This window comes from Eurytemora carolleeae, unplaced genomic scaffold, assembly GCF_000591075.1.
Source record: "Eurytemora carolleeae unplaced genomic scaffold, Eaff_2.0 scaffold217, whole genome shotgun sequence".
Taxonomy (NCBI): domain Eukaryota; kingdom Metazoa; phylum Arthropoda; class Copepoda; order Calanoida; family Temoridae; genus Eurytemora; species Eurytemora carolleeae.
The window spans coordinates 133,056-155,089 of NW_019396108.1; the positions used below are offsets into that span (position 1 = coordinate 133,056).

Here is a 22,034-nt window from a genome sequence, read left to right on the forward strand (position 1 = left end):
ATGCCAAACCTTGAGTGAACACAATTAAGGAATTTAAGAAACTCACAATCTCTCGCTCTCTTATTTTTGAATGCCGCCAGAGCCAGCCGCCACTTTTATTTCTTGCCTCTGATTGGTCGGCTCACTTCCTCCTCGATGGTAATTGGTTGAAATGAAGCAAAGAAAACCCTTTTCTTGTGAGGAAGTTGTAAACAGAGAATTACTCTTAATAATTGAAAACACTAAAGAGGCATAATTGGCAATGAAAGACAAAAGTATTTTCGACGTAGGAAGATCGAATAGACGGACGAATGAAGGATATGTGCAAGGGCGAATTCGATTGGTTGGAGAGGTAAGACTAACCCCCTCCCCTTAATAAGCATAGGCAGCTGTATCATCACTGCATGGGTATACACTATAAATTTAAAGAAAGAAACATCACTACCCAAGACTTATTGGAACTTTATGTACGTGGATATCGTTCATTTTGAACACTTGATCGATCTCGATATCCAATAGGAGCTTTGATTGATCCTTTAATTAAAGATCCCAACAGAATTACATGACCATCATGGGATATCGAAGAGGATTTCTAATCCCTATATCTGTTAACCCTATCCCCGCTGGGGTACTTGAAAACCAGGATACGCTGGGGGGGGGTCAATTTGACCCCCCCCTCTAAATCCCATGTTTTATGTCCAAATATGACAAATGATACATCATTAGAAAGCTCTTGTGCTCTACTTTTAGAATCTGCAAAAAAATTTGCAAATTTGCGAAAATTGAATTTTTTATCGCAAAATCCAGTTTTATAGTAAAAATGTTTGCAAAAAAAAATTTGTCCAAAAAATGACAAATTATACATTTTTGAAAAGCCCTTAACCATGCCATTTCAAATATGCAAAAATTTTTGCAAAATTTCAAATAACCTGATTTTTAATCAAGAAAAACTAAAAATGTGCAAATTTTCTTTGACAGGTTTTTTGCAAAAAATTTGCAATTTTTTTTCGCAAAACTTGGGCAATCCGTTTCCTTATGTCATAGGCTTTCCAAAAAGCTAAATTTTATCAAAATCTGACAAGTGAAAGTGGGTCAAAACAAAGATTTAGTTTGCTACAGGCAAAAGCAGTCATTCAGGCAGTGTGCCTGAGGACTCAGGCAGTTAGTATTAAAGCCCGGTTTTAGGCCTAAAGGGAGGGCTTTGGGTATGTAAGAAAAGTCAGAAAATTTCAACAGCCTCAGACCAATACTTTTTGAGTAATGTAAAAAAAAACTACAGGGAGAGGTCAAATTGACCCCCCCCCCCAGCGGGAATAGGGTTAAACCTTATATTCTAAAATTAGAATAATTGATCTGACAGAATTCAAAGTTTGAATTATCAAAGGTGTTCTATAACGAAATCGGGGTGCAGAGATATAGGGATTTAAAAAATCCTATTTTGTGTTAAAAACTCAGTTCCTTTCTATTAAAAACTATCAAATTTCCTAACCCTCTCTCTCCTCCCTAACCAGACAATCTTACGTCTGTCATATCCTATCCGGCCTATTAGTCTCTTCTATATTAAAATTCAAAAAGACTGTAAAATAATAATTGTTGCCTAATGTGATAATTCCTTTTTCTCTGAGCATTTAAAATTGATCCTGCATTGTTATCCGTCCTCTTACACATAAAGCTACAGGAGTGTAAAGTATAAACATTAATATATGATTTACGATAAACAAAGAACAACATTTATTATCATTAATCCGTTCATAGGTTTACAATATAACTTCATTATTATATAAACACACGGGTCCAAGGTTTAAAGTTCAACAAAACTTGGATTAAAATAATCATAATCAATACAGTTTTTATATTTACACTGCACAGGGGGAGACACGTGTCTTTTCTAGGAGATTTTATGGGGAAAAAAAAAACAAAGCTATTTAAGAAAACATAACAAAACAAATCTAAATCTCAGTTTTTATCTTTTTTAATTTCACTCGCTGATCACAATTTTCAATTCAAACTAAAATAAATTTAGCCCAAGATTGATTTGTTTAATGTTTTCCAACATAACTCCTATTATTAAAGACCTATTGAGAAGAAGAAAAATGTGTTAAATTTCTAATATGTAGCCGGCCGGATGATTTTGTTTTCTCATACTGTGCCAAAAACAAAAACAAGAGGAGCTACGAGGTCACAAAGTCAAACCACTGATTTCACATAAATTTGACGCTGTCCAACTGTCTAGTTTGCAGTGTTTTCACCTAATAAACATTTTCTATTATGCCGGTGGATGCGTTTTGAATTTAAAAAGTAAAATAAGTCAACTCCGAATATTAAAGATTGTTGGATTAAAGAGCATTCAAATTAATGAAGAAACCGAATGCATCCATGCCAATGAACTTTTATTCTCAAAGGAAATAAGTATTTCCATTAAACTTTGATTATTTTATTCCAACGACCATTGATTTTTCAAACGAACTATGAATTTTGTCAGATCAAATATTCGAAGTTTGAAATATCAATTTTCTAATCCCTATATCTTTGCAATCTGATAGTGTTTGATTACACTATCAGATTGCAAAGATATAGGGTTTAGAAAATTTTCGTTTGTGGCAAAAACTCAATTCCTTAGTCGGAAAAAGACTTTTTTGGAGAAAAAAATTAAATCATTTATCTTATAAATTTAGGTTTGTAAAATAGAAATAATATTTGTAGTAACTAAACATATTTTGGATTATGACCAAAGGAAATAAGTCCTTAGATATTTAAAACTTAGTTTATTTCATCCATCAGAATTATAGTTTGAAATATCTGAGAATTACAAAATCAGAGTTTGTGGCAAAGGCTCAATTACTTACTTGGTATCGACGCAAGCAAGAATTTCAAAACTGAACTAAACTTTAAGTTGAATTTTTTCCAGTTTTTTTTTAATTCTTTCTTTAGGATTTTTTATCATACACTCTGTACGTTTTAGAACATTGATCAACTTAACTTTACTAATAAAATTTTCTAATTCCTCACTTTATTAGGCGGAATTCTTACTCTGAGGGTTTTAAACTTCTTTATAGGAATTTTACATTTTTAGGAATATTGAACTGAAATAAAAGGAAAAATATAGAAAGAAAACTTATTTATAAAAAATATTGTAGAATCGTAATCAGGAAAATTAGGAGATGTTGTGCCGGTAGAAGGAGAAATGGGAAGGTAGGCCGGAGGGGAGTAAAGGTAGTTACAGAGATATGAATATTTTTCATTGAATAACAATGTGAGACTAATTCTTGAATTTCCATTCTTTCCAACAAAACAAACTCAAGCTTCATTCATTTTATGTTTTATTTCATTATCTTTTACTATCCATGAATTCACACAATTTTGAGTTTTCTAAAGATAATTGTTTTAAAATAGAGAATTGAAATTTAAGAAATATAATTATGATGTTGGAAAATTAGATACACCATGCAATGTGTGCCCTTTAGCTAAAAAATATATAACATATATAAAATAGTATAAGTATACAAATAAGCAATTGAAACAAACGCTTTTATTGTTTTTATGTTGAAAATATTTTGCATTTCTTTTATTTTAGAAACTAAAGCATAAAGTTTACATTGACATTAATAAATTAATAACAAAACACATCAATGCTTCTTGAATTGATCGGCATTTGATCAGTGATTCAAATGATCCAGTATAATTCTCAAAAAATTTAGTCTTTGCCTCAAACTCTGATTTTTCTAATCCTATCTTTTTAACCCAGTGTTGTAGACGTTAGATGTCTAAAACTATAAATTCTGTTGGATCTAATAATCTAAGTTTGAAATATCAATTGGTTACACCATAAGTTTGCAAAGATATATATAGGGATTTGAAAATCAGAGTTTGTGGTAAAGACTTAATTCATTTTATTCATCATTTTTGGATGACTTAAATCACTGATCAAATGCCGATTGAATGAGATTGAAATGATCAAACCTTGGAGAAAATAAAATAAATTATTAGAATTGTTCAATGACGTTGACCACGTTGAACCTCTTCTCCAGAGAAGCTGGTTCAAGATAAAGTGGTTCAACATATTCTACGTAGTTCAACCACCTCTCGCTATTCATTAGGTTTGGTTCCTTAACATTGAACATTATGCAACTCCATGTTTTAGATCATTAATAAATTATAAAAAAGAAATAACAAATTGTTGAACTTGGGACAATGACTCCTGACCCCCCTGATATATTTTATAGGACAGGGTTCCCCTAGGTTCAGTTTTCAGTATCTCCAGGGACTCCTGGAGATACTTCAATCCAAGCTTGAGATCAGATACACCAGCTTTCCGGTCAGTCTGGAGTTTGGTCCGACCGGCCAGGATTAAACTGGCGTGAAGCTCATATAATATTAATCCTAAATAAAATATAATTTTGATTTTAGTTTTTACAAAAATATAAAAAAGGTTATTAATCAAATGGTATGACATTGTGAATATGTAAATATTCGAAAATATGTGAAATTCAATTTGACGAATCACAAATAAATATATTTATGATGATATATATAATAAAGTATATATTATACCTCTTCTTCTAGTTCTACTAGAATATATATATATATATATATCCTACCTCTCCCACTAGTTCTACTAGAATATATATCCTACCTCTCCTACTAGTTCTATCAGGAATATATATCCTACCTCTCCTACTAGTTCTACCAGGAATATATATCCAACCTCTCCTACTAGTTCTACCAGGAATATATCCTACCTCTCCTACTAGTTCTACCAGGAATATATATCCTATCTCTCCTACTAGTTCTACCAGGAATATATATCCTACCTCTCCTACTCGTTCTACCAGGTTGAAGAATGTTCAATGTTTCAAAAATATCTTCACAAATATTTCTTTTCCGTTCTAACAGTTCAGGAGACAGATCTGGTAATGAATCATATTAATTGCTAATTGAGCACAGGGTTCAGGACCCCTTGGCGCCTTCCCTCCCTCCATATGTGCAGACACCTTTCTCAGCGTCCACTGCAAATAGTGCAGAGAGCTTTCTAGCAGAGCTCTGCTATGCTAGGCTGTAGGAATGCAACTTTAACAAAAATAAATAAATCTTGGCTAAGTTTGTAAGATTCGTTTATACAACCAAAAAGTTAGTTTATATAAATTTCTAGGAATACAAGAAGATTTGTATTAACACGACCAGAATAAAAACTATGAAAACTTGAAATTTTATAAACCAAGCCGAGAGGTTGTTGTTGTTGTTGTAGCTTCATCTTGGGTCAGGATCTTCGAGTTTTTCCAGTCCAAGGAAATTTGAGGCTTCTATAGGGTGGGTCCATAGGCTGGTAATGGAAGGCTGGTTGGATTTGCATGGCAATTAAAAAGTTGGTTTGTATCGTGAGGTGTGGTTTCACATTTGGGGCATTTATTTTCAATTTTATCATCTAATCGGTTGAGGTAGGAATTAAGGAGTCTTGAGAAGCCACTCCTGAGTTGGGAGAGTCTTGATCTGGCGATTCTTGTGAGTTTAATTTCATCAGGATTGATTGGAGGAGGGGGGTTATAATCCTGGCCGAGGATGCGATTTTCAGAGTATTGTTGAATGGTTTTCCTGACTGTTTCTGTGTGTATGTCTTTGAGGACTCTTTTATAATCTTGTTTGGTTGGCTCTTGTTCTCTGAATCTGTGTGTAACCTCTTCTGTGTAGATGTTCATGGATTTTGTAGTTTCATTTGACGAGGGGGTTGAGGTCTGTTTAGGTGTTTATTACCAGGGTGATCAGGTAGGTGGGTTGATGCGAGGTATTGTTTAGTTATCATTTTGCTGTGTATTTCTAGAGGGAGCACCTTGGTTTCAATGTGTATTATGTGTATTATTCAAGTTGCCAAGAGAGAGCCTTCACGTGGTGCAACCGACAGTGCTGCGAAGCACTGCAAAGCCTCTCATCAAACTCTTCAGTTTCTGACAAGGAACCAAGAGATCTTTCAGCCGAGAGGTTGTAAGAGACAGAAGCGTATTATACAGTGTGGGGGGGGGGGTTATTGGGGCCAAGACCCTCCGGGATCCATTAAATTTGAGGTTTTCATATTCTAATAGGTGCATAGCCCCCTTAGAAACTAAAACAAAGGCCCCGCGGGACGAACTCCTGTATACACCTCTGGTCAGACAGGTTCAGCAGGTGTTCAAAAAGTCATGAGCAAAGACAAGATGAGAAGATGGATTCTACTGATTGTCTAATGTATTATAATGATTCTGTCTCATAGCACTTTTTCAAAAAAGTAAAAACAAAAAATCTTACCTGAGAGTGTGTACCCGGGGACCCGACCATACATTCCACAGAGCTGGTATTTGGATTTGAGGAGCAGGCCATTCTTAGGATTCAAGATCTTGCCATACTTACCGAGGAACTTTTCATACTCCTACCATTCACATTTTAGTTTTTCAAATGTTTAAAATGAACTTCAGTGTGTCGGGCCCATAAAACTGTGGAAAAGAAAGACGACATTTCATCAATCTTAAGTGTATTTGAAGCGAATATTTTAACCAGTAGCTTGGAAATGGATCTATATACATTGTACAATGAAAAATTGCTGTGTTTCTAACATTCGTTTTCCTATTCCACAGTTTTATCAGTCTCCCTGTATTTCAAAATGATTTTATATGTTTAATGTTGTTTTAAAACCGGTAATCATTTTTGTTTGTATACCAGACAGATTCTCAAGATTTCAAAATTGAAAATCATTATAATTATTATTATTATTATTATTATTATTATTATTATTATTATTATTATTATTATTATTATTATTATATTCCCCTACCTGTATGGTAGTGGAGGGTGTGTTGACGAGGTCCTGGACCTCCTCGTTGATCTTGAACATGAGGTTCCTCACCTTAGTGAAGGAGGAGTTGACACCACACCTGCTGCACGTCCAGACACACATATCCTATACAAAGAAAATACATGGTATCCCAAATCATTTTGGATCGTTTATAGCTCTAAATAGCGATTTTCCGGACTAATTAGAAAATTTAAAACTTTAAGAAATTGAATAAGGTTTATTCTTAAGATTTACATGCAGAAAATACTAGTGTTTTTGCGTATTTTTGTGTATTTTATCGTTAAAGCTTGGAGATAATCCAAAAAGATTCTATTACAATAGAAGGTAAAGTATGCAGCTGTATTCTTACGTCACAAGTGTCAACTTAGTTTTTGTATCCGACATAATTTTTAATAATTGTGATAATTTTAGAAAAAAGAGCTTATTTTACAGTAAAATAACTGCAGTTTTATGTGTTCTTCATTTTCTGTTTTTACACTTTTCTATTTAATCTAGGAAAACATGACAGCTAATGTGAGAAAATTTCTATTTCTTGTTATAATTGACATTTGTGACGTTGTGTATAATTGATCCATTTCTCTGTTGCCACCTCTTGTACTTGATAATCTATTTGGAGATAATCTAATATGATATGGGAGGCTGTGTACTATAGAGGAACACACGTATCAAGGAATATAAGAGGAACTCTCCTAAAATAAAATGTACTGCATTGTCTGAGAGGATTGTAAACAGTGTTTTGTTTATATTTCTCCCAGAAACTGCAGTACACGTTATTGAAGTTCATCTTATGGTCATTCTCCACTATCATCCTTTGTTTTAAAAAGTGTAAGTTTCTGGGATGAATTTAAGGATGATGTAATGTGAATAAATTCAGCCTGAGCGGGAACTTTAAGAGCGTTTCGTTTACCGAAACTCTCTACTTTCCTGTTTAGGGTCTTTACATTTGCGTAGATTGATTTAATTGAAGAACTCAGAAAACAAAAAGAGAATGTGATTTCTAAATACATATTGATATCTAAAAAATTCTGCGTAACCTCATTTTTGAAACCGGGTTTCTGATACTGGATTTCAAGACGATACTCTGTCTTAAGTTTCGGACTCTGAGCCGCACCAAGTTTTGAAATACTGCAGTACACTTTTTATGTAAACAGAGACTCGTGGTTTCTTATGCATCTTCCTTGTTCTACACATGGGAATCAATCCACCACTTTAGATTAGGAAATAATTCTTCGGTCTTCGCGAAATTTATTTGCAAATTTGAGAATACTTCCAACATACTTAAAACAGTTAACACCATGTATCATTCAGGAAAGAATCCAGGATGTATGGAAAATAAATCGGTTAAAGAGAAAATGTAATGGGGGGGGGGTAGTATTAAAGAATATTAAGAGGATATACCTTGGTCGAAGATAAGAGTTCTCCTGGGGGTTGAGTTCCTTGCTTAATGCAAGACAAGCACTTTACAACTCCACAATTCGAACCCAGCTCCCTGGGATCCATACACCTAGAGAACATGGTTTAATATACATCTAGTGAATATGGTTTAATATACACCTAGAGAACATGGTTTGATATACACCTAGAGAACATGGTTTAATATACATCTAGTGAATATGGTTTAATATACACCTAGATAACATGGTTTAATATACACCTAGTGAACATGGTTTAATATACACCTAGATAATATGGTTTAATATACACCTAAAAAACATGGTATAATATACACCTAGAGAACCCTCTCTACCCTCTCTACCCTATCTACCCTATCTACCCTCTCTACTCTCTCTACCCTCTTTACCATCTATACTATACCTGATACAAGAGCAGACAAAAAGTTTATTCTTGAGAAGATTATATTGTCTGATCAGGGTTGGTTCAAGGAGATCAACATAGCTGAAAAAATAGAAATCAATCAACATTTGATCATTTATTTATTTGATTTGAAATTAAAGGGATTGATCATCCATCAACAATAATTAAATCGCATTAAAATCCTAGTGATATTTAAAGAATGACAAAAAATTGTACATATAAGGTTGCAATCAACTTTAAAGAAACAAAGACGAAACACAATAATAGAAATTTACCTAATTTGGATCTGTTCCCCTTTTAAAATTGGTCTCGTGGCTCTCAACTCAAACTGCATACCATCCACCTTAAAAACAATGACTATGAAGATGACATTTATGCAACCTTGCCTGTATTTCACGTTGTTATAAAGCAATTAGTTAGCATCTATTAAAAAATCAACTTATTATATGAAATGGGTCTGTACACATTAAACAATGTACACTGTACAGTGTACACTGTACACTGTACAACTGATATGTTTCATGTTCATTTGAAAATTAAAAACCGTAATTAATAGCCGTCTTCCTATTCCACTGATATGCAGGCTAGGAGAAGTGTGTCTTTGTATTTCAAAGACTATAGGTTGCAAAGAATAAAGATATAATGATTAAAAATCAGAGTCTGTCGCGAGTAATCAGTTCCTATATCCTGCAATGAATTAAATCTGATTATCTGAACCTACCTGGGAGCCAATAGTTTGCTCCGCATTAGGAAAACAGCTGTGTGACATCATACTAGAGAGAAGGAACATTACACGAGCCTTGGTTCCAACCCGTCCCGGTGCTTCTCCGGGTCTAGGAGATACAAGAGCCGTAGTTCCAAGCAGTCCTGGGCCTTTGTCAGGTTCTGAAGTTATCAAGCCGGGCTCCAGGTACTTGCTGCAACAGGAAAACATTAATCGTTCTTTTTAAGTTATTCAGATATTAGTTAATTTGGGGAAATATTGGATAAGTATTATTTGTCAAATTAATCAAACTATTCAAATTACTTGTAAGAAAATTAAAATTTAGAAAAATAAAACATTTAAAAATGACCTGAAAGCATTTGTTGAGCATGTTGATATCACAGTTAGAACTTCTTCCTCTGAGCAAATCTTTATACCAAATTTGTCACGGATCAATTTAATGTTTTCGTTCTCATCTTCAAAACCAGTTTCTTTCCACGCTTCTAGCATAGAATCTAGCACGTGGAACCGATTCCAGGCATCCTAAAATTCCAAGAAAATAGAACCGGTTCCTGGCATCATTTCATTTGATTTTTATCAAACAAAATGGAACTAAGCTTCCTTTTAATCAAGCATAATTAAACCAATCCCTAGCATCCTAGTTTTAAAAAAAACGGAACCAGGTCCAGACACGTTTAAACAAAAAACAAACTAGCAATCATTTCGAAGACGTCAAAGCTGAGATCTCCGTAGAAAATAACCGTAAATATGATGTGGATAAACTTTAAAAATGTAAAAAAATACCTTATTGCAGTTTTTCAGCAGAATAATTCTGATGTAAAGAATAGAATTGAGAAGGTTCAAGTCGAATTCTCCGGATTCTCGTAGTTCTCCACTAGTTATATTTATAAACTCATTCTCAACACAATCGTAATATCTTTCTTAAAGGAATTATTGGCGTAAACTCCCGTTAAAGAGAATTATTTCTCGAAATTCAAAAAGTGGTACCCTATACCCTTTGAACCTTTGTCAATGCAATAATGATGGATTTTCAGGGTTTTTTAAATACATTTTTTTCTGCGGATTCTCTCCAATAAAAATAACTTACAGATATGTAAGGAAATATACATAGGTTTTATAAAGGGGTTTCGTGTGAATCAGACATGTACATCTTCAAAGGAGGGTCACTTGAAAGCTCACTTAATCTTAAGCTGGAACTTTTAAATTGAGGATTTTATCTTATTAGATTTATAAATATGTCTAAATTGAAATTTACACAGATCTCCTTAGTTCTTTATCCAAACATTAGAAAGATTTCTTATTTTAAATTAAAAATTTCCTGTAGAAACCTGTAACTAAAATAATCTTTTAAATATTTCAATTAAATTACAAAATTTCCACAGTATGATTGTATGATTGTATGATTGTATGATTGTATGATTGTATGATTGTATAATTGTATGATTGTATGATTATATGATTGTATGATTGTATGATTGTATGATTGTATGATTGTATGATTGTATGATTGTGAAAACTCTTGTGTTGGATACCCTTAATCCTGTTCACTTAATCCTGTTCACTTAATCCTGTTCACTTAATCCTGTTCACTTAATCCTGTTCACTTAATCCTGTTCACTTAATCCTGTTCACTTAATCCTGTTCACTTAATCCTGTTCACTTAATCCTGTTCACTTAATCCTGTTCACTTAATCCTGTTCACTTAATCCTGTTCACTTAATCCTGTTCACTTAATCCTGTTCACTTAATCCTGACTTAAGACAATCAATTTAATGCTTAATCCTCTCTTTTGGATATCCCTGCATGGGATGACTGGGATTCGACTGCGCTTAAAATTTATTGGCAGTTAGGTTTCTGCAAACGACATTTGATTTGTTGAATTTAAGACACTTTTTCTGGATATTAGACAAAGAATAAATTAATAGCGGCGAAATCCACAATACAAGATTCTCCAGCTTAGGTCAACTAAATCTAAAGCTATTTCAAATAAGGAAGCCTATGCTATGTCGTCTACAATTACAATTATGAATAAAAGGTTGGAATGATTGCCTATATTTTGCGAGATGCGTGCACTCAGCTGTTCTGTGTACTGACAGCAGAGGACATTTCTCGCTGCACAGTGGCCAGCCACACTTCACACATCCAACATCATCAATCATGTGCCTGGAGAAGTCTGAGTTAGGACTTTTGATGATTATAATAAGTTTAACTCGTTCTCATCTTGCATAATGTTTATCGATTTCTCATTGGTCGAATCCCTTGTGCTTTCGCCAATAAGATCACTAATATATCTCATTTTCATGTAACCTCAAAGGTTTAAAGAGTGCAAAATCTTAACCAGTTTACTTTTATAGTTTCTCATCTCTTTAAAATGTTAAGAATCAAAGATAGTCTGCAGATATACATTTATTTCTTTAATCATGTACACTGCACTACAGAACAGATTGAGAATGTACGCTTTCTTGCAAATAGTTAAATTTTGCTCTTCACCCTCTAAAACCACAATGTTACAACTTAAATAAGAACGGCATCCTTGATATAAAGTTTCTTATTTTTACCTATTTAAAAGAGAAAAATACAATAATTTATGGCAATACTAATTTTATAGCCGGAATGTTTACCTTGTACAGCCCAGGCATATTAGTACAGGGTTGTACACACTGGGTCCAAAAACCAGGGGTACTTCCTGGAAGATCAGTTCTCCAGGATTTATATCTCTAAAATTTATTCATTTACAAGGTCCAGTCAGACATTTTATTAGTATGCACGCCTTATATTTGGACCTTGAGCAAAAAAGTTAAAACGGTCTTTTTGGTATTGATGGAAGCCTGGTATCATGGAAGTTTTCCAACTGTATTGTTTATTTAGCTTCATTAAGTTTTTAATCTAAAAACAAGAAATTTTGTTTATTTTGTTAATTTTCCAAGCTTTTGTACAGTGAGACTCATAAAAGTGTGGACTAGAAAACTCATAAAAGTGTGGGCTAGAAAACTCATAAAAGTGTGGGCTAGAAAACTCATAAAACTGTGGGCTAGAAAGCTCATAAAACTGTGGACTAGAAACCCAATAAAACTGTGGACTAGAAAACTCATAAAACTGTGGACTAGAAAACTCCTAAAACTGTGGACTAGAAAACTCATAAGAGTGTGGACTAGAAAACTCATAAAACTGTGGACTAGAAAACTTATAAAACTGTGGACTAGAAAACTCATAAGAGTGTGGACTAGAAAAACGACTGCCAGGTTTTTAAAGAGTTATATCAACATTAGGTCCTGAAATTGGGCAGTGTGTGTATACACCCATATCTCTAAATAAGTTGGTTTTCTAGTTACTAATTAAACCTTTTGCTTTTTAAGTTTTTAACAACATCAAACACACATAATATTGTTAAAATGCCGTCTTCCTATATTTACCTTAAAGCAACCATATATCTGCCGTAGATATTATTCTTCTCCAGGTCCCAAGTTATACCTCCTTGTCCTATAAAGTGCTGTTCTTAATCAACTGGAATAATTTGTGAATTCAGTGAAGACTTGAAAGTCGTCTTTGACCTTAGATGTATAAACTGCGGTATTTATTTAGCAGCCAAATTAATTTTAGCAATATTTTTCATGAAACAATAATCACAAAATAGCCCTGGTGTGACTTTCCCAAAAATGTGGTGTACCTTTTCTTGCTTTTTATAATTATCGGAGATACGAATGATTTTTTTTTGCACAATTAGACGATTTCGTGGTTTTGTTCAATAAATTAAAATCTGAACAAAATTATTATAATATCTCTGGTAATTTTGAAAGCAGACCATATTTTGATCGATTACATAAAAAGTTTAAGCACGATGTCATTGACAAGTAATTCCAGCTAAAAATAAATCTTTTCTAATACAAACCTTTCCAACCTGATGGCAAAAAATCGCTCATATTCAACAAATAATCGCTTATTTGACAGCAAAGAGTTGAATGAGCGATTTTTGCTTGAACATAAGTGATTTTTTGATTTCATAATTTAGATAGAGTGCAGAGATATTGGACATTTTTAATGTCATTAAACTAATGATTTTGCTAAATCAAATTGATAAAATATGAAATATAAAAATCTACAGGTGCAAAGATATTAAAGAATTAGAGTTTAAGGCGAGTAATCATATCATTTCTAATATTTATGTCTGGCTTACCCTGCAATTCTTCAAAACATGAAACGTGAAATGAAAAAAATGCCATCCTGAGTCTAAAACTAAAGAATGCGCGAATTTTAAGTTCGAGGTTAAAAGTTCTGTAAAATAATGAATAGCTATTTAAATATTAAACTTTCTCAATTTTAAATTTGAATTTCCCGGGAAAATCTGAACCAATCAGAGAAAAGGATTTACGGAGAATATTACATAACCATCGCTAATCAGCTGTTCTTACGTAACTGAAAACAAAACATACAACCGTTTTTTGGGTTTACATCCAGAAATTAATTTATCTAAAACGTGAAATTTCTTTAACAAGGTTTTCATTTTTAAATATATCGTTAAGTTGAATGCCGTTTTCTCAGCTGCAGCTGAATGATGATTGAATAATAGACAAATAGGGAAAACGCAAGATTTTAAGATAATTTAAACCTGTGTTTAAATTTTAACTCGTCGATTTCGGCGAGTTAGATATTTAACCACAGGGAGGGTTAAATATTTAACCTCACGGTTAACGTTCAGGTTTAAATTAAGTCAGAAGTGGCATTTAACCATGAACTTAAAATTTAAGTCAAAACTTTTCGTTCTTTAGTTTTGGACTCTGATTGAAAAACTAATTATATATTAGAAAATTAGAGTTTAAGGCGAGTAATCATATCCTTTTAACCTGTTTATTAACGCTGTGATTCTTCAAAGTATGAAGCGTGAATTGAAAAAAAAATCACGCCATCTGGTTGCAAAGATATAATAAGAATTTATGATCAGAATTTGCGGCAAGTAATCTCAATTCTCACTGATAAAATATCCCCTGTTCATGTTTATATCTCAGCCGGCCATGTCTGTTCGGAACAAGAAACATAAATTGCAGAAATGTCAAGGAAAGTTCTATATTTAAGGCATAAAGATGTAAATACTTCGGAGAGGAAATATTAATGCAAATCTGAAAGAGCAATTTTCAAGTTGCAAGAAATGCAAAAATTTCAAATAGTAAAATGAGAACATGTAGAAAAGTCAGGTAGCAAAAAACATGTTAAATCTAAAAATAGTGCAGTAAAATTGTTAAAATAGCAAGCGTAATGTCAAAAATATTTTGTAAATTATCTCATAAACATTTGAAAAATAGGAACAAATTATACAAAGTGATAACAGAAAAGGTTTTAGAAGTATAATAATACCTTCTAGTTGTAAATAAATGATATAAAACACGGATTTATACAATCAAAAAAAGGGCATTTAAGCAACAATTAAAAAGGAAAATAAGAGAGGTGGAAATTCAGAAAATACTGTACATTAATGAACATTTTCTGAAAACTGCTTTTTCTCATTGGTTTGCATGCATTTGTAATTATGTACAATGTGTGTACAATGTGTGTACAATGTATTGAAATCAAACGGCAACTAATTTTTTTACATACACATATGATTACTAGCTGCAGAGAGTGCTTGGTGTTGCCCAGGTTATATTATTATTCATAGCCAATAGTTACTCCTGCCGTTTACCCGCGCTTCATTGCTAGTGAAACTCATGGTCATGCGGCTGTTTGGCCAGATATATATCGAACATATTCCAGATGTCTGGCCAGATATATATCGAACATATTTCAGCTGGTTGGCAAGATATATATCGAACATATTTCAGCTGGTTGGCAAGATATATATCGAACATATTCCAGCTGGTTGGCCAGATATATATCGAACATATTCCAGCTGTTTGGCCAGATATATATCGAACATATTCCAACTGGTTGGCCAGATATATATCGAACATATTTCAGCTGGTTGGCCAGATATATATCGAACACATTTCAGCTGGTTGGCCAGATATATATCGAACATATTTCAGCTGGTTGGCCAGATATATATCGAACATATTACAGCTGTCTGGCCAGATATATATATCGAACATATTCCAGCTGTTTGGCCAGATATATATCGAACATATTCCAGCTGGTTGGCCAGATATATATCGAACATATTTCAGCTGGTGGGCCAGATATATATCGAACATATTTCAGCTGGTTGGCCAGATATATATCGAACATATTTCAGCTGTCTGTCCAGATATATATCGAACATATTCCAGCTGTCTGGCCAGATATATATCGAACATATTCCATCTGTCTGGCCATATATATATCGAACATATTCCAGCTGTCTGGACAGATATATATCGAACGTATGTATAAATATTTATGAGCTAAGAGCTTTATTATGTATGTAGAAAATGCAGTAATAATTAAATTGCAATTACTTTTTCGAGATAATTTACGCAGCCAATGCATGCAAGCCAAAAGTTGCACTTAATCTTAACCTGTTTTATCTTGGGAATAGATGATTTTTAGTTCTTTCTCCGGTATCGCCTCCATTTTGATATTCTGATCTTTTTTACAATTTTAGATTTTTAATTTTCCAAACTATTTTATATTATTTTTACCAACAATTGTTTCTGAAAATTTTGAAAAAAGTTTTAGATTATCGACAATATTTTTTATACGATGATTAAAAATTGTTTATTTGACTCAAACGAAGTAAGCGAAGTAAATTTAAATATCTAAATGTTTTTATTTTATAAACAAAAAAATACATTTTTTACATGGCACTATATTTACATCAATATTAATCTGTATTTGTTAACATCGCATTATATGTATCATATGGGAATTGTATATTTATATCAATATTAATTTCTATTTATATTCATGCCAGTATATGTATAATACAGGAATGGTATATTAATATCAATATATTAATCTGTATTTATATTCATGACACTATATGTATTATGTATGTATAATACAGGAAGTGTTTATTCCTCTCAATATTGATCTGTATCTGTATACATGACACTATATGTATCATACAGGAATTGTATATTTATATCAATATATTAATCTGTATTTATATTCATGACACTATATGTATGTATAATACAGGAAGTGTATATTCCTCTCAATATTGATCTGTATTTGTAAACATAACATTATATGTATCATACAGGAAGTGTATATTCCTCTCAATATTAATCTGTATTTGGAAACATGACATTATATGTATAATACAGGAAGTGTATATTCCTCTCAATATTAATCTGTATTTGTAAACATGACATTATATGTATAATACAGGAAGTGTATATTCCTCTCAATATTAATCTGTATTTGTATACATGATACTATATGTATCATACAGGAAGTAAGTAGAACGACTGACCGATGTCATTACTAGCCGGCTATAGATAGATAGAAACTGAGTTTATACTGAATATATATATAATATACATATACTATGCAGAGGGATTAGCTTTCTCAAACATTCCCGCAGGGGAAAATATATTTCAAAAATTCTAAAACCAATCCAGAATTTCTACAATATTTTTTGAAAGAAACTTTTAAAAACGATAAATTTTTCAGTTTTAAGTAAAAATGTTAAAACTTCATAGAAATATTTAAAGGTCTGATGGATATTCTAATTATTTATTAGTGACAGCTATACCCTTCATTATCTCGAGTGCCTCCTCAGGTTTAAAATATAATACTCAGATGTGGGGTCAACCTGCGTGGACACCAGGTAGTCTTTGTAGGGGTACAAACTCCACTAAACCACACTATTTCTTCTTTTATTGCAGGTCACTGCAGTACACACCGGTTTCTATCTCTACTCCTCTCTGGTTTCTGTCTCTGCTCTACCGGTTTCTATCTCTACTCTACTCTGGTTTCTATCTCTTCTCTACACTGGTTTCCATCTCTGCTACGCTCTGATTTCTATCTCTACTCCTCTCTGGTTTCTATCTCTACTCCTCTTTGGTTTCTATCTCTACTCTACTCTGGTTTCTATCTCTGCTCTACTCTGGTTTCTATCTCTACTCCGCTCTGGTTTCTATCTCTACTCCTCTCTGGTTTCTATCTCTACTCCTCTCTGGTTTCTATCTCTACTCTTCTTTGGTTTCTATCTCTACTCTACTCTGGTTTCTATCTCTGCTCTACTCTGGTTTCTATCTCTACTCCGCTCTGGTTTCTATCTCTACTCCTCTCTGGTTTCTATCTCTACTCCTCTCTGGTTTCTATCTCTACTCTTCTTTGGTTTCTATCTCTACTCTACTCTGGTTTCTATCTCTGCTCTACTCTGGTTTCTATCTCTACTCTACTCTGGTTTCTATCTCTACTCTGCTCTAGTTTCTATCTCTACTCTACTCTGGTTTCTATCTCTACTCTACTCTGGTTTTTATCTCTACTCCGCTCTGGTTTCTGTCTCTACTCTGTTTTTTTTTCTATCTCTGCTCTGCTCTGGTTTCTATCTCTTATTCTCTCTGATTTGTATCTTTATTCCTCTCTGATTTCTATCTCTGCTCCTCTCTGGTTTCTATCTCTACTTTTTTTCTGGTTTCTATCTTTACTCTGCTCAGGTTTCTTTCTCTACTCATCTATGGTTTCTATCTCTGCTCCTCTCTGGTTTTTATTTCTGCTCCTCTCTGGTTTCTATCTCTGCTCCACTCTACTTTATATCTCTTCTCTTCTCTGGTTTCTATCTCTGCACCACTCTGGTCGTTCTTCCAATGTTTCTATTTCCTGTATTTGATAAAACAATTGCTCCAGGCCTTGGCGCCACTTTTCACGCTTATCGTTCCCACAACAGACAGTAAAGGAGAATGCAACAAAGATCTGTTTTTATGAAAATGGGAGAGATTGCAATTTCTTTATTTCTATCTTCATATGCGATGAGAAACTAAGTATATATCTGACAAGTTTGGAAATGCCAGTACAAAATCAAGACCTTTTTTATTTTCTGGATTTTAAAAATTCTGATAATAACTGCCCCTTCCCTCGTAAATAAAGATCTTTTCTAAAGAACATAATAAAGGGGAAAGGATAAAGAATGGGTGGCGTGTGTCTCAATACAATCCTTGCCCCTGGCGTGCACAAGGGGGGGTGGTATAAAGGGGGGTAGGGGAATGTTTAAAGGGGTGGGGGATTGGAATGGGGAAAATGCACCCCGGGCAAAGCGGATCTGAATCTGTATAGTGGTGGAGGAAATTAATATAATAAATACACAATACCCAACCACAATACTATACACACCACAGATATTTATATATTTATGTTTATATATTGAATATTGATCAATATATTTTTGAGAAATTTTATTTCATCAGAAAAAATCAACAATATTGTATAGAAATATTGGTAATTATCATCTGAAGGAAATTTTTATTCATTTATTATTATTTTGTTTTATCAATTAATTACTTTTATTTTCTCATTTTTATGATTTTCATGCAAAGCATCATGGCACTAAATAGGGAGCGTTCGCGAAAAATGAAAATGGAGATTTTAAAAGGAGTGATTTTGTAACATGTCAAATACAACTTTACAAAAGTATCAAACTATTTGATATTAAATAATGTCCATCCTCTTTCATAACAGAACATGTGATATAAAAGTGTATTTGTTTCATAGTAAAAATCCTAGATTTTCACATTTTAAACCAAACAAAGGAATTGGGCCTTTGACATAAACTCTGATGTTCTAATCCATATATCTTTGCAACCCAATGTGTACAGAACGTAGATATTTCAAACTATGAATTTTGTTAGATCAAATTTGGAGATATCAAAGGTTTAAACTATCAGCTTGCAAAGATATATGTATTCGAGAATTTGAGTTTGTGATAAAGACTCAATTCCTTTATATGTGTTAGAAAGACTCAAAGTTGTGCGGTAGTGGATGGACTATACATCTAATATATATATTTTAGCTAGGTGTAAACTAGTGGATGGACTATACATCTATAATATATATTTTAGCAAGGTGTAAACTAGTGGATGGACTATACATCTATTATATATATTTTAGCTAGGTGTAAACTAGTGGATGGACTATACATCTATAATATATATTTTAGCTAGGTGTAAACTAGTGGATGGAATATACATCTATAATATATATTTTAGCTAGGTGTAAGCTGGTGGATGGACTATACATCTAAAATATATAAAAAATATCAGCATAATGCATAATAGGAGGAATTTACCCCTCCGTTGAATATCAATGCTTCAACAATTCTATCCAATTCCTTCAACAATGGTCAAATCAGAGCTGATCATCACACCAGTAAAAAGTCGGAGAATATTAGTAAAATCTCCGGCAAAATATCTATATGGGCTCATGATCACTTTTTCCTTATAGCCTTCGGGATTTTATTAATTTTGGGTGTCTTAAAAATGTCTACTATAACGGATACATGGAGAGTTTGTTATATATTTTTTATTATAATTGATACCAATTTCTATTGATTGTACAACCAACCGATTGAAATGGTGTCCGGTGTTTGGTCAGTGTGTAGACAATGGATAGACTAACAAAAAGGGATAAAAGGTGTATTCGAGGACAATTTGGTCCAATCAGTGAAACATTTTACTATTCAGACTCAAGAGCTTTCATCAAACAATAGGATTAGATAGAATTATTGTTTAGTCAACCAGCCCCCAGGTGGTGGATTAAGTCAACCAGCCACCAGGTGGTGGATTTAGTCATCCGCCACCAAGTGATATGTTTAATCACCCATAACCAGGTGGTGTGTTTAATCACCCACCACCAGGTGGTGTTTAATCACCCGCCACCAGGTGGTGTGTTTTAATACTTGCCACCAGTTGATGTGTTTAATCGCCCGCCACCAGGTGGTGGGTTTAATCACCCGCCACCAAGTGGGGTATTTATCTATCCTCCACCTGGTGGGGTGTTCATATACCCGCCGCCACCAGGTGAAATGTTTATCTAACCCACCACCAGGTGGAGTGTTCATCTATCCACAGCCAGGTGGGGTGTGGATTTATCCGCCACCAGATGGGGTGCTCATTTATCAGTCACCAGGTGAAAAGTTTGTTCATCTATCCACCACCAGTGGGGGGGGGGGGGGGTATTTAGTTGTGCTCGATGTTCTCTTACCTAACAGCAGGTGGCTGATGGAGTGTTTAATGTTCATTTATCTGCCAGCAGGTGGAGTGCTCCTGCTCATCTAACCATCACCAAATGGGGTGTTCACCTAACAACCCCAGGTGGGGTTTTCTTCTATCCGCCACCAGATGGGGTATTTATCTAACCACCACCAGGTGGGGTGTTCATCTAACCACCACCAGGTGGGATGTTCATCTAACCACCACCAGGCGGGGTGTTCATCCAGCCACCATCAGGTGGGGTGTTGATCTAACCACCACCAGGTGGGGTCTTCATCTAACCACCACCAGGTGGGGTGTTCATCCAACCACCATCAGGTGGGGTGTTGATCTAACCACCACCAGGTGGGGTCTTCATCTAAACATCATCAGGTGGGGTGTTCATCTATCCGTCACCAGGAGGGTTGTTCATCTAAATATCACCAGGTGGGGTGTTCATCTATCCGTCACCAGGCGGGATTTATAGTGAATTGATCAAAGACGACTTACGTGGAGTCTTAAGTTAATGCAATACAAATTTGGGATTTTATGTTAACCAGCCACCCTGTGGGGGTTTGCAAGGTTTATATGCAAAACATGGATAGTGACAGTTGATATGCATAAAAATTATCAACGCGTGTTAGCAAATTAGAAATAGAAATTTCAAACCCCCCGCCCCCCCCCCCCAACCATGTCTTCTGAGGCAAACATTCCAAGAAAACCGTGTCATCTTATACTTTAAAATACAATAAACCAAAATGTACTGTAAAGCGTAAAGACATCATGTGACTAAAAATCAACGAAGCAGTATTTAAAAAGTAAAAATTCCCAAACAAAGTTTGATAAATTCATCTTTAAGTGAAGAAATTAGAATTAAGTAAGATACTAAGTGTAAAGTACTTATAGTATTTTCTGTACAATTTGTCCAATACCTTGCTTACCAGCCCCATTTTATACTTCTTTGTCCTATACCTTGCATACCAGCCCCTTTTTATACTTCTTTGTCCTATACCTTGCATACCAGCCCCTTTTTATACTTCTTTGTCTTATACCTTGCATACCAGCCCCTTTTTATACTTCTTTAGCGTAAAGATTTGCATTGTATTTTATTTAACAAGGAGTCCAATTCCTTTTTTGTAAAATCAAATAATTAGAAGAAAATTGAGTTTTTGCCACAAGCTCTGATGTTCTTCTCCCTATATCCTAGGAATCCGATGATGTCGTAGACCTTTAAGATATTTCAAATTATAAATTCTGTTAGATGAAATAATCTAAATTTGAAATATCTTGAGGTATACACCAACAGATTGCAAAGATATAGAGATTAGATAATTTAAGTTTGTGGCTTATAACTCATTTGAAAAATATTACGATTATTCTGTTTGCTTATGTTAAGGTATGAAAGGAAAGCCCCGTGAAAATGAAAGCAAAGTTAACTCAGTAAAGTTTAGAGTGAACATGTAAAACATTAACAGTAAACATGATTTGATTTGATTTAGAAAAATAAGAAGTATATTGCATAATTGGCAAAAATATCAGATTATCAAATGCCAAATGATCAAAAATCTTTAAATGATCAAAAAAATGTACGCTA

At 33.7% G+C, this 22,034-nt stretch overlaps 1 protein-coding gene across 2 annotated transcripts; it reads right to left on the bottom strand.

Annotated features, from left to right (window-relative positions):
* Positions 1-3,187: 3,187 nt before the first annotated feature.
* On the bottom strand, positions 3,188-15,954 carry LOC111695158 (protein msta). 2 transcript variants are annotated; one of them, XM_023464370.1, is made up of 14 exons: positions 15,824-15,954; positions 12,752-12,818; positions 11,960-12,055; positions 11,388-11,501; positions 10,122-10,212; positions 9,688-9,860; positions 9,336-9,531; positions 8,890-8,957; positions 8,615-8,695; positions 8,198-8,303; positions 6,779-6,904; positions 6,256-6,376; positions 4,791-4,886; positions 3,188-4,359 (listed from the first exon to the last, which is right to left on the bottom strand). In XM_023464370.1, the coding sequence occupies exons 1-14, from the start codon at positions 15,876-15,878 to the stop codon at positions 4,133-4,135; spliced, it is 1,617 nt and encodes a 538-aa protein (XP_023320138.1). In that variant the 5' UTR covers positions 15,879-15,954; the 3' UTR covers positions 3,188-4,132. The 2 variants fall into 2 exon arrangements, with proteins under 2 accessions (XP_023320138.1, XP_023320139.1); XM_023464371.1 differs by lacking the exon at positions 4,791-4,886.
* Between the last annotated feature and the right edge of the window lie 6,080 nt (positions 15,955-22,034).